Genomic DNA, 11,125 nt, shown 5'->3' with positions numbered 1-11,125 from the left:
GTTTGCTTGTTTTAAGTTGCAGATTATTAATCTTAATGACTTCATTTTATAAAGATAACTTTGCTATATCTTTTCATTTAAGGACTTTTTTTTAGCGATCATCTCTCAAGTGATTAAACTACAACTTTAAAATAACTTAGATTTTAAAAAAATATTTTTAGTTATCTAAAATCATTCAGAAATTATACCAAACACAAGATAGAGAGAGAGATAAACAGAAGATCCATTTAAATATCACATAAAGGGATAAGGTAGGGAGAAATATCCAATTTGATCATGGCTTCTCTTTTCGGATCGACTGCATTTCTCTCCCACCCGCTTACCAGAACTTATCACTTAGCTTCCTCAGCCTCACAAACACCTCCACCTTCAACCCCACCTTCACAACCGCCGCAAACTCCGCCGCCATCTCCATCTCTGACCACTTCTTCATCGGAGCCACTAGCACCAGCCCCAACAAAGGTGGAGCAACAGAGGCCTACCACCAATGTCGAGTCCACGGATTGGATAGCTTCAACCTTGACCAGGCGATTTGGGCTCGGCGCTGGCCTTGCGTGGGCTGCTTTTCTCGCCGTTGGTGTCGTCTCCGAACAGATCAAAACTCGCCTCGAGGTCTCTCAAGAAGAAGCAAATACAAGGTCCTCAATCCATTCCCCTTTCCAATTACGTAACATAATTCTCATATTGTCGTTCTAAGTAAGTAGTGTCCTTAATCATTAGAGCGCGGTTGTTAATAAGCATAAACTAGTTAAGTTAACCTGGTGAATGAAAGAATGCCGCCAAAGTGTTTGCGTTATAATTCCCAACAGACATTTCAGAACGTCAGAAATTGTTCCAGAACAAGTTAAATGAAATAAGAACCGTAGAACACAAAACCAAATTTTAAATTATGATTGGTTTTACCAGTAACAAGATGCTTCCATAATCAACCACTGAATTCTTGCAGAAACGTTGAAAAGGAAGAGGAAGTGGTACTACCCAATGGCACAAGGTGCATTATCTTATCTAACATCTTACCTTGGCCTATTTCCCACTCTGTGGGCCTGTTAATTCCATAAGATCCAAGGGATTTTGATGATTGCAAAACAGGTACTTTGAGCTGAGAGTCGGCGGTGGCGCAGCACCGAGGTCCGGGGACTTGGTTGTGATAGACCTCAAGGGAAAAATACAGGGTAGTGGGGAAGTATTTGTAGACACATTTGAAAATGACAGAAAGCCACTGGCTCTGGTGATGGGATCAAGACCTTACAGCAAAGGAATGTGTGAAGGATTGGAATATGTACTGAGATCCATGAAAGCAGGTGGCAAGAGGAGAGTTATAATTCCTTCTAGTTTGGGGTTTGGAGAGAAGGGTGCTGATTTAGGTTCCGGGGTTCAAATTCCTCCATTTGCAACATTAGAGTATGTAGTTGAGATTGATAAGGTTTCCATTGCGCCTTCTTGAGCTGTTTTTGGATGCACATAGTTAACACACACATGTATCCATATCTTGGCTTCTTCCTTTGCATTTTTTTTTTCCATTTCAGGTGTGTGTATCTCAGATGAATTTTCTGCCTTGTATTGATGGCAACATAGAAAAGGAAAACAAGGGTCCTTTCCTTAGTTTCTTTAGCTTGCAATATGATCAGCAATAATGTTATTACATTTTTGTTTCTTGCAATCTGAATGTAGAGCCAACTTCTATAAAGATTATCTAACTCAACTAAAGATGCTAATGTTGTTAGGTATTTTGCTTGGATGAAAACCTCAAATGGGCTGGGCTATACTTTGAGATTGGTATTGTCTAGTAAATTATAGTAATGTCGAGAGGTTCAGTGCTGCCAATCCAAGTATAGCTCAATCCGTATAAGTATAAATCTCTATCCTACATTATTGAACTCAAGAGAAAAAGAAAATGTACAAGTAGCAAGGTGGGAGCATTTTTACTCAACTTACTACTTGCTAGAATAAAACATTGAGAGAGCTTCAAGTTTTCTCATGCTCCAAAAATTTATTCTATGCTAAGCTCTTGTTCTTTATGAGCTATGAAGAGAGGAAAAAAAAAAAAAGTTCTAAGTATGTTTTAGCCGTTAATGTTTGAATATTTTTTAAGGCTTAACATGCTATTTTAGTCGTTGTACTTTTAAAAAGTATATTTTGGTAAATGTACTCTCAATTTTGATTCATTTTAGTTATTGTATTTTTAAAATATTTGTTTTAGTTCATGTAATTTAAAAAAGTAATCATTTTGATCCTCATTTGTAAAATTTTATCACAAAATTTACACCTAACAATAACCCTTTAATATAAAGTCATGGATATATCTCAAGAAATATTATAACCAAAACAAACAATAGAGACCAAAGTAATTCAGCGTTTTGTTAAAATTTAGTCACCATTATTTAAGTTTAAATTCAGTTTATTATGTTCCAACATATTTCAATTTAGTCCTTATTATTGATTAATGTTAAAATTTACTAATAATAAATTTACATAATATAAATATAGCAAATTGACATAAATTTAGAAAAAGTCATCTAAAATAGAAGATATTCTAATTATTCATCTAAAATTATTGGAAACTAAAAAAACTTAATTATTTTATTTTCTAAATTTCCATCCATGTATTATGGGCCAATTTTACCATTTTTCAATTACGAACTTAAAAACTACTAAAATATAAAAGGATTAAATGAAAACTTTGTAATCGATTTACATTTTACGCTGAAAAAATATCCAAACAATTAGAGCCTAAATTGGAACCTTCACGGAAATTAGTATGGAAAGAAGGAAAAACAGTACTATCGAGGCTTTGCTTGAAAAGTCCGGCCCGGGAAAAAGCGGGAGACGGAGGGAAGATGCCGAAACAACCACAAAGTATTGATTAATACAATCGTCGTGCTGTTCGAATCCTGGCCAGAAACAATATTTGACTTCTCGGATTACTAAATTGTTATTTAAGAAGATGAGAATCTAGTTCTCACAGGAAAAACTGAAATTGAGAGTGTATCATCATCGACAGCTTCATGGGAACTGTGATCGATTCCCATTTCTTGGCGCTCACTGCCATCGTCACTGTAAGATTTGCTGGTTCTCTCAGTTTCTAACTCCCCCATCAATTTATCTGGAACGTTATTTACTAGCTGACACTTCTTTTGTGATTTTCAGATTGGGTATCAACTACTGTTCTTTGCAATCACAGCTCTTCTCAAGTTTGACAAGGTCACCGATTTTGCAGGTATTTTGTCACTGATTACAAGTTCTGCTGAGTAATAGAGGGACAAAGAATAGCTGGAAATGCTACCGTTTAATTTTGATGTCAATTTATGAAATTCGTGTTTTGCAGGTAGCACGAATTTTGTCATACTAGCTGTTTTGACTCTAGTTCTTAAGGGCAGCTGGCATTTCAGACAGGTAATGCCGTTTGATTCTGTAAATACGTCTTATATCACTACATGTACAATTTTTATTGTGTTGCTGCCGAATCCATGTTGCAACTCGTTCAATATTGTCAAGTTTTGTAGCCTGAGAACAATTATGAAACAACTTGCCCGGTGTAATAGTGCCACTCATGGTTTCATAATATGTGAAAACAACAGGGCCTTGGGTTTAATCATACACTTTTTAATTTACCATGTTACTAAAGGAAACATCTAGGAATTCCTTTTGGGCTTACTTAATTGTCGGCATTGTGTCTTTAAAAGCTGCTCGTGTTTTCCTGTTCTCTTCTTGCAATCTCCGAACTTGGTTTTTCCTCAAATTTCTTATACTTTATAATTGGATTTCTTTGTGTGAAGGTTCTATGGTAAGAAGCTGGTGTTCAATAATTGAAAATTTTTACTTGAATCATTGGTGTAAAACGGTTTGCCGACAAATGAATTTATGGTTCTATTTCTGCAGGTTGTTCTGTCTTTGCTTGTAGTAGCATGGGGTCTTCGCCTTGCTTTTTTCTTGTTGATGAGGTATGTAAAACAGTCTGCCATAAATAACTCTTCAATTCATATTCTCATTTCATTTGGGTGGTAATTTTTTCTACATGCTAAGAATTAGTATTAAGAGGTACAATTTTTTCTGTTCTTCATTGTATTACAATTACACCCTACGGCAGCCCAACAACCAACCGCCCGCCCCCCCACCCCCCCCCCCCCCCCCCCCCCCCCCGCCCAGGTTTTAACACGTTACAGTAAGTATCGTGGCCTTTAAAACTGAGGGAAAATACTTGTTACCTAGTTATGTATAAACATCCATGGTAGTTATCTATGTGTGCCTGTGCGTGTGTGGGAATCCGGCATTTGTTCCTCCCTGATTTTCATTATAATTATTGGTGCAAAGTGGGGCATTATTTCCTCTTCGAACTAGAAAATGGGGTGAGATCGTTTTTTGAAATATTTGTCTTTAGCTCTGATGTTGGTTAAATATAGTTCAAATAATAAACAAATGTTCAGTTATACTGCATGGCGATCGTAAAATTTTGTTCTTTCTATGAATGACATGATCGGACAATATTGATGGAGTGCATTTTTAAACAAATGTGCTTAGTATAGTTTCTTGTTCTTCTTTATGCTCCCCTCAGGATTTTGCAGTGGGGAGAGGATCGGCGTTTTGATGAAATGCGTAGTAATTTGGGAAAATTAGCAATTTTCTGGATTTTTCAGGTGGATTGGATTATTCTTTTAAAATTTCATTTTGCCTTCCTCGAGGTCATTTCTAGCTCACCATTTCATTTAATTCAGGCTGTCTGGGTCTGGACTGTAAGTTTACCTGTCACAGTGGTCAATGCAAGCAATCACAATCCATCTCTCCGACCTGCAGACGTAATTGGGTGGATTATGTGGTTTGTGGGTGTTGTAATTGAAGCTATGGCTGATCAACAAAAATTGGCATTTAAGAACTCTCCAGAAAATAGGGGGAAGTGGTGCAATGTTGGACTTTGGAAGGTTTCTCGTCATCCTAATTACTTTGGTGAGGTCAGGTCACTGCTAAAAGTACATTTATTTTGGAACTGGCACGTATTGTTTCCTTATGCATTTTCGGAATACTAGTACAATATTCCAAGTAATGATGTATTTATGTTTTAATTTCTTTCTCTATGCTGGGCTCCTTTGGCCTCTTTGACTAGTATTAGCAAAAGCTTACTCGACTTAATAAATTTCACTTACTTTGACCTGCTTGCTAACTATCATGTCAAGTCAAGGGGTGGCGTTCTTCTTAAAGAGAAGTTGCTTGCTCTCTAGGCTTTTCTTAGATACATAGATAAATAGATCTTTTTGTGAATGACCTCGATACTTCAAATTTACTTCCCTAAAGAAAGAATATTTAAGATATGAACCTTTGATAAACTCAAATATTGCCACTTAGTGATGAAGAACTTGTGTTTTTTTCCTTTGAGGAAGCGACTAATTTATTAGTTTGGTGGTTTTGATCAATAGTGTGTGGCTGCACTGATTTATTGTACTGCGATTTATCTCTACCCTGTGGAGTTGCATATATTTCACTTGTTCGTCAACCGATCCAATAAATTCAGATAACTGTTTCTTTTTTCGTCCTTCTAAAAATGAACGTTGACAATGGGATAACAGATCTTGCTTTGGTGGGGAATCTTCGTTGCTTCCACACCCGTTCTTGAAGATGCTGAGTGGCTTGTGATATTTGGGCCAATATTCCTCACATTGTTGCTTCTTTTTGTCAGTGGGATTCCACTACTGGAGGTTTGCTTTCCCCTCCCTTCCAATTTATCATAAAAATCTCACTTCATCTTATTAGGATGGTTTTGTATTGACAGGAATCAGCAGATAAGAAGTTTGGGACTGTGACCGAATACGTGCTTTATAAAAGAATGACTAGGTTGAGTTATTTTTTATTTTTCATTCATTTATTAACACACCCACTAATTTAACAACTATTTAGTAAAAGTAAAGATCTTTTTGAATTTCTATTCCAGCCCCCTGATCCCACTGCCTACAGCTACATATGGAAGCCTGCCCTCATGGTTCAAGAAAATTTTTCTATTTGAATTTCCTTTTTACAGCCGCAATCTTCCCTTGGACGACCAAAACTGGTGAGAATGAATATTTTATGTTCCAGACATTTACATATTTACTTGGCCACCTTCATTGCTTGCTCATACATGCGTCAGATATATTCTAGATCTGAAATAGAGCCAAAATTCGTACACTTCACACATCATTTATGACTGGTTACTTAGAGCATGTAAGATAAATTAATAATATTTGACCTTTGTTACTCTAGCCAGCATCACCCCATATTATGTAGGATCTACTATCTAGCAGTGCACAATTATTCTCCTTGTTTTCCTTTTCTTCAAGTTATATTTTAAATTAAAGGATTTTTTTTTTAAATTAGGAGACAATATAAATTTACTCAGTAATTCGGTTCTATTTATTCCCCTGAAAGTGCTTACAATTCTTGAAGTTACTTACAATTCTTGCAAGGTATAGAACGAGGAAGGGAGAAAGCAGTGATAGATTGAAGATGGGTTAGCATTTGGACTTGGTATAATTTCTTGTTTTCTTCATTAGTCTGAATAGCTTACGATACTGCTAGACTCATTCATCACCATTCTTTCCACTCCTTCCTCTTATGATGTATCTATTGATTACATAACCGACGTTGATGTTTATTTTGATTTATTGTTGTATTTGTAAGTATTGATCATCGATTTAAACTGAATGGTTGGTTGTAAATTGGGTTCATTATTGCCACCACATGTTCTTTCTGCATGGTTATGTATTACATAATTGATACAATCTCATATGCCTTGAATCCAAAAGAAAGAATTGCGGATATGATTGCCTTTGGAATAAGTACAACGGAGAGGATATTGTATGAAAAATCTAGACTATCAAATGCAGAGTATTTTCGCCTCAAAACCTTGAAATTTACGCAGATCAAGTGAAGGAAGTTAAATGAAGGGGTCGTATTTCTTTCTTTTTTGTACTTGTTTATTCACATGATTATTTTTCAGATAAATTGCAAAAATTGTGTTTGCACTTAAAGTCTTGTACACTATTAAATCAAAGTGAACCAAGTTAAATGTCAAAGCTATTCTACAATATGAAGCGTGGATTTAACCTTTAACTTTAGAAAGGGCGGTTGACCATTTTTTTTTCTATTGTTCTATAAGAAAATTATATGCCAAACACATGAATTTTTCTGTCATCTCAAATATAGAGGCATATGATTGATATTTGCACATATCAACCATATCTGTGCCCCGACTCTTTTAATCCACTTTGTTACACAAAATGCTTGCAATCCTCATCTCCTTGACTCGTCAATGGTGACCCAGCATCCTCTGTCTTTGCCACATTGTGGGGCATGTTAAAAAGTAATCATTTTTTAGCAGTGCATCATTAAATTTACTAAAATGTAGGCAGGCCACAGGCACAGAAGCTACTATTTAAAGTTTAAACATAGCGAAATAGCGAGATAAGAATGGAAATAGCGGGGATGTTCATTGTTTTTTCCCTTAGTCTACTGTTTAGATTAATCTTTAATATGGCCTCTCCTATTTCTGTCTATTTTGTTCAATCACATCATCAAAGCTTTTCTCTGATTTACATGATAGAAATCGCTTTTCTCTTGTCAGATTTATCTTCTCTTATACTTGGATATTGATTTGAACTAATAGTGAAAAGCAACAGATTGCATTGCCACAGTGTTCCATGATTGCGCATAACAGCAGAGGATGCAACAAAAATTGAAGAAGTCTTCGGGTGAACTTGATTGATCTCTGAGATGGCGCCGGACCCTTGAAAGTTAAACTGGAAAATTTCCGCAAAGAGGGGGGCTGCCTGCCCTACCATACTAGCCTGTTCTTTCGGCTGCCACTGAAATGGAGTTTGATTTGTATCATCATATATATTGATGAATACTGATGCAACTTAAATTGAAGATTATTTTTTTAGCCTATTTCCCTCACCCAACCCTGCGCAGGACAGACAGGAAAACAGGAAGCCAGCAGCTGGGCTCTTGAGACTTTTTCCTCCACATTTCTTAACATCCACCGCTCAGACCCGATTCTATTTGAGCCATTCTCGACCAGTGGGCCAAGGTATCATTTAACTGAATATCTCAACAATATCTTCATTTCCTCTCTTTTTCAGATTTAATCTGAGTAAACTTTTACATTAATTGTCATGTTCCAAAGTTATCAAAACTTCAAAGTTATCAAAAGTTCAATCAAATAATATTTTAGAGAGAGTAGGTTTTTTTTTTTAATAACTGAAACTAATCCAAAAGTTTGAACATGAAGACCTCTAAATCAGTATGATTTCGATTAACCTTAAAACCTCTAAATCAGAATGATTAAGTTACTCCAGAACAATATAGCTATTAAGGTGGTACTCAGAGACTTTAAATCCATGCCAATGGGACTGTCCTTCAGCGCCTTTACAAATAGTTTTTTAATATATATATTTCTTTAAATGAAAAGAATATTTAACTACCTACCTTTTGAACAGAAATTGAAAATGCAGGCCTAGGACTAGTCTAGGGCGACCTTTTTTTTTTCCCTATTCCCCTTGATAGTTTCTTTAGTGAAGACTACTGCAGCCAGTGAACATCTTAGCCCAGCTGGCACACTTTTCACTACATAAAGATGTGGCCAAAGGAACACTACAGAAATCCACTCATACTGTCAGCTCACATGCTACTGTCATTTCCATATTAGCATTGGGCATAATACTTCAACTCTTGCCAAGTTTGCTCAACTTAATTAGTCGTTAAACTCATAGTCCAACCTTTACCATAGAACCAAAACCACCCATTTAGCATAAGTTTCTACTTAATTCTCTAGCATCAGAGAGAAGATAGAGATAAAAATATGGCATTAATTATATAAATCCACTAGTAAAGCCACTACAGAGAAAGACCCATAAACTCCTATCAAAAGTATCATATTCTAGAGAGGAAGAGAGATCAGAAGTGAGAGTGTTTTGCTTAAAGTGCATCTAACCATGATGAGGGCAAAACGTGACCAAATAGTTGCCACCAGTGCAAGTTGCAATGCTGGTGGGATCATCATAAGCATAAGAGTAAGCCTTTGGGCAAGCGGTCTTGAAAATCTTAGAGTATGCAGTTGGCTTGCAGGACTGCGGATTCCCAAAGCTGCCTGTGCAGCAATACCTTGGCGAATTGAAGGCAAAACAAGCGCTTTTGCAGGCCACCACTCTCCTGTTATCGTGAGATCTAACTTGTAGACCCACAGGACACATCATGTTCAGGTCACTCACACACCCGGCATAGCTACATTTCCCTGAGCCTTTGGACGGTGTAATGGAAATGGCCAAGTTATAGCCGTCCACAAGGCTGACATCATAGAAGTCTTGGTCATTTCCAAGGGTGATCTCGGCGAGAGTCGCTGGCGGTGTGCCTCCAATGCCATTGCAGAACAGGGCACCACCGCAGTCCCCTGTAGCGCACTTCCCACGGCCAGATGCGTCGAAGGCGCAGCCGTGGCGGCCCCAGAAGCGTCCGGACCAGAGCGCCGGAAGGCGGAGGGAGTAGGCCTTGTTGGGTGGGAGCTTGAACCCGCCGCGAGCCAGCAATGGCTTACCGGCGCTGGGCTGAATGCCAGGCCAAACGGGGTGGGAGCATTTGTTGTAGAGAGTAATTGTAGTGGCAGAGACCAAAACTGTAGCAAAATCAAAGAGGAAAAGCCATGGATTTAGTCCACATTGCCTGAATTCAAGAACACAAAGAGAAACCAAACCACCACCCCAGATTTCATAAGTAGGGGAGAGAGTTACCTGAAATGTGGGAAGTGAGGAGGGCGTAGAGAGTGAGAGCGACGAGAGATCTCAGAGATACTTTCATGACTGAAAGTTAGAGAGAGAAAGAGAGAGTGTTTGTGTTTCTTCTGCTCAAAACCCCTCTCCGGGGTCGTTTGGTATGAGGGTTTATATAGAGAAATGGACAATGTGGAGTAGAAAGAGGCAGAGGACGGGGAGATAATGAGTAAATTGAGGAAGAGAGAGGCCTGGCGCCACTCAAAATCTCAACTTTTAGTGACAAAAGTTGAAATGGGGAGGAGGCTTTTATGATTATATAATTGAATGGCAATGGCATTGGTAAGTGGCATTGTATTATATTCTGTACCTCACCACTGCACTGAGGTAAAAAACTAAAAATGGAGACTTTGTAGACTGTAAAAAGAGGGGCTAGAGAGAGAGTAATTGATGATAGAGTTGTTCAGTTCCCAAAGATGTCAGAAGCAGAGGAGGGGTTTGGTTGTTTGCATTACAAAAAAGAAACTCTTCACATGTCAAGGGAATCACTCTGCTTCCCTTAATTAAAAACTTTTTCTTCTCTTTCTTTGGAAAAAGTTTACTCCTCAATGCTCCAAAACCCAAATCCAAAGCAAACTGTAAAGCACTTCACTTTCTCCAATGATCCAATTAATGACTGCTTCCTCCATAACCAAAAGTTTGTTTCATTTCATCAACGCTTCCCATTCTTTTTTATTAGTTTTTTTTCAATATTTAGTAAAGTTTAGATTAAAATTTCATTTAAAACCTTGTACAATACCAGTCCTTACATTTTTAATAAATATAAATATTAGAAACAATAGTTAACCTAGTCTTCAAGGCAGCTCACTTCACAAAGATTTGAGGTTCTTAATTATACTGACTTAGATGTTTAAGTTCGAACCTTCTGATAAGCCTAATACAAAAAATTCTCTCTCGAGTCTGGACCTTTGGATGGGCGTGAGACCTTTGGATGGGCGTGGGTGTCCTTGGACATAGGGAGCAAAGCTCCAATTTCCAATTAGAAAAATAAAATAAAAAAAAATAACTGCAGGCAACCTTCATTTTAACTTATAACAAAATGCATCAGGGTACATTTTTTAGTGTTCATTCTTCAATCTAACTCATTTGTCGTTTTTATATTCTTCGACAATTTTTTTACTAAGTATATTATTCACTTTTCATTTCACTCAACAATGAAGCGATTTGAGTTTTTTTAATCAAATAAGGTGAGATGAGGTGAATATCTTTTAATAGAAAATTTATATTGTTAACTTCAAAATAATAATCTCATTATTCGGTTTCATCAACTTTAGCATGAACCTTTGAACGAGACATTTAGGATATTTTGAGAGTAAAATCGAAATCTTCTATCCCAA

General features: G+C 37.1%; 3 protein-coding genes across 12 annotated transcripts; 2 read left to right on the top strand and 1 right to left on the bottom strand.

Moving 5' to 3' along the window:
- The first annotated feature begins 241 nt into the window (after nucleotides 1–241).
- On the top strand, nucleotides 242–1,660 carry LOC111008651 (FKBP-like peptidyl-prolyl cis-trans isomerase family protein). The gene is made up of 3 exons (XM_022281400.2): nucleotides 242–638; nucleotides 947–991; nucleotides 1,090–1,660. The coding sequence occupies exons 1-3, from the start codon at nucleotides 277–279 to the stop codon at nucleotides 1,442–1,444; spliced, it is 762 nt and encodes a 253-aa protein (XP_022137092.1). The 5' UTR covers nucleotides 242–276; the 3' UTR covers nucleotides 1,445–1,660.
- Nucleotides 1,661–2,755: 1,095 nt separating this feature from the next.
- On the top strand, nucleotides 2,756–8,198 carry LOC111008999 (uncharacterized). 10 transcript variants are annotated; one of them, XM_022281894.2, is made up of 11 exons: nucleotides 2,756–3,056; nucleotides 3,148–3,217; nucleotides 3,326–3,393; nucleotides 3,880–3,941; nucleotides 4,553–4,634; nucleotides 4,713–4,946; nucleotides 5,559–5,687; nucleotides 5,762–5,823; nucleotides 5,921–6,037; nucleotides 6,412–6,492; nucleotides 7,644–8,198. In XM_022281894.2, exons 1-10 carry the CDS (start codon nucleotides 3,006–3,008, stop codon nucleotides 6,467–6,469), a joined length of 933 nt encoding a protein of 310 aa, XP_022137586.1. In that variant the 5' UTR covers nucleotides 2,756–3,005; the 3' UTR covers nucleotides 6,470–6,492; nucleotides 7,644–8,198. The 10 variants fall into 10 exon arrangements, 8 of the variants coding, with proteins under 8 accessions (XP_022137586.1, XP_022137588.1, XP_022137591.1 ...); XM_022281896.2 differs by having other exon boundaries at nucleotides 7,631–8,198; XM_022281899.2 differs by having other exon boundaries at nucleotides 2,757–3,056; nucleotides 6,432–6,492.
- Nucleotides 8,199–8,811: 613 nt separating this feature from the next.
- On the bottom strand, nucleotides 8,812–10,038 carry LOC111008592 (thaumatin-like protein). The gene is made up of 2 exons (XM_022281340.2): nucleotides 9,750–10,038; nucleotides 8,812–9,634 (listed from the first exon to the last, which is right to left on the bottom strand). The coding sequence occupies exons 1-2, from the start codon at nucleotides 9,814–9,816 to the stop codon at nucleotides 8,952–8,954; spliced, it is 750 nt and encodes a 249-aa protein (XP_022137032.1). The 5' UTR covers nucleotides 9,817–10,038; the 3' UTR covers nucleotides 8,812–8,951.
- Nucleotides 10,039–11,125: the final 1,087 nt, after the last annotated feature.

The sequence above is a fragment of the Momordica charantia genome (genome assembly GCF_013281855.1).
Source record: "Momordica charantia cultivar OHB3-1 chromosome 3 unlocalized genomic scaffold, Mcharantia_2.0 BLBB01000003.1, whole genome shotgun sequence".
Taxonomy (NCBI): Eukaryota; Viridiplantae; Streptophyta; class Magnoliopsida; order Cucurbitales; family Cucurbitaceae; genus Momordica; species Momordica charantia.
The sequence above is the reverse complement of the archived record's forward strand: the minus strand, read 5'-3'. Positions and strand labels throughout refer to the sequence as shown.

Excerpts from the sequence above, each read along its gene's own strand:
- LOC111008651 (XM_022281400.2), top strand. The coding sequence starts at position 277 with ATGGCTTCTCTTTTCGGATCGACTGCATTTCTCTCCCACCCGCTTACC. Across the intron at positions 639-946 it reads CAAGAAGAAGCAAATACAAG|AAACGTTGAAAAGGAAGAGG; the intron begins GTCCTCAATCCA and ends GAATTCTTGCAG. Across the intron at positions 992-1,089 it reads GTACTACCCAATGGCACAAG|GTACTTTGAGCTGAGAGTCG; the intron begins GTGCATTATCTT and ends ATTGCAAAACAG.
- LOC111008999 (XM_022281894.2), top strand. The coding sequence starts at position 3,006 with ATGGGAACTGTGATCGATTCCCATTTCTTGGCGCTCACTGCCATCGTC. Across the intron at positions 3,218-3,325 it reads CAAGGTCACCGATTTTGCAG|GTAGCACGAATTTTGTCATA; the intron begins GTATTTTGTCAC and ends CGTGTTTTGCAG. Across the intron at positions 4,947-5,558 it reads ATCCTAATTACTTTGGTGAG|ATCTTGCTTTGGTGGGGAAT; the intron begins GTCAGGTCACTG and ends ATGGGATAACAG.
- LOC111008592 (XM_022281340.2), bottom strand. The coding sequence starts at position 9,816 with ATGAAAGTATCTCTGAGATCTCTCGTCGCTCTCACTCTCTACGCCCTC. Across the intron at positions 9,635-9,749 it reads CCTCACTTCCCACATTTCAG|TTTTGGTCTCTGCCACTACA; the intron begins GTAACTCTCTCC and ends ATTTTGCTACAG.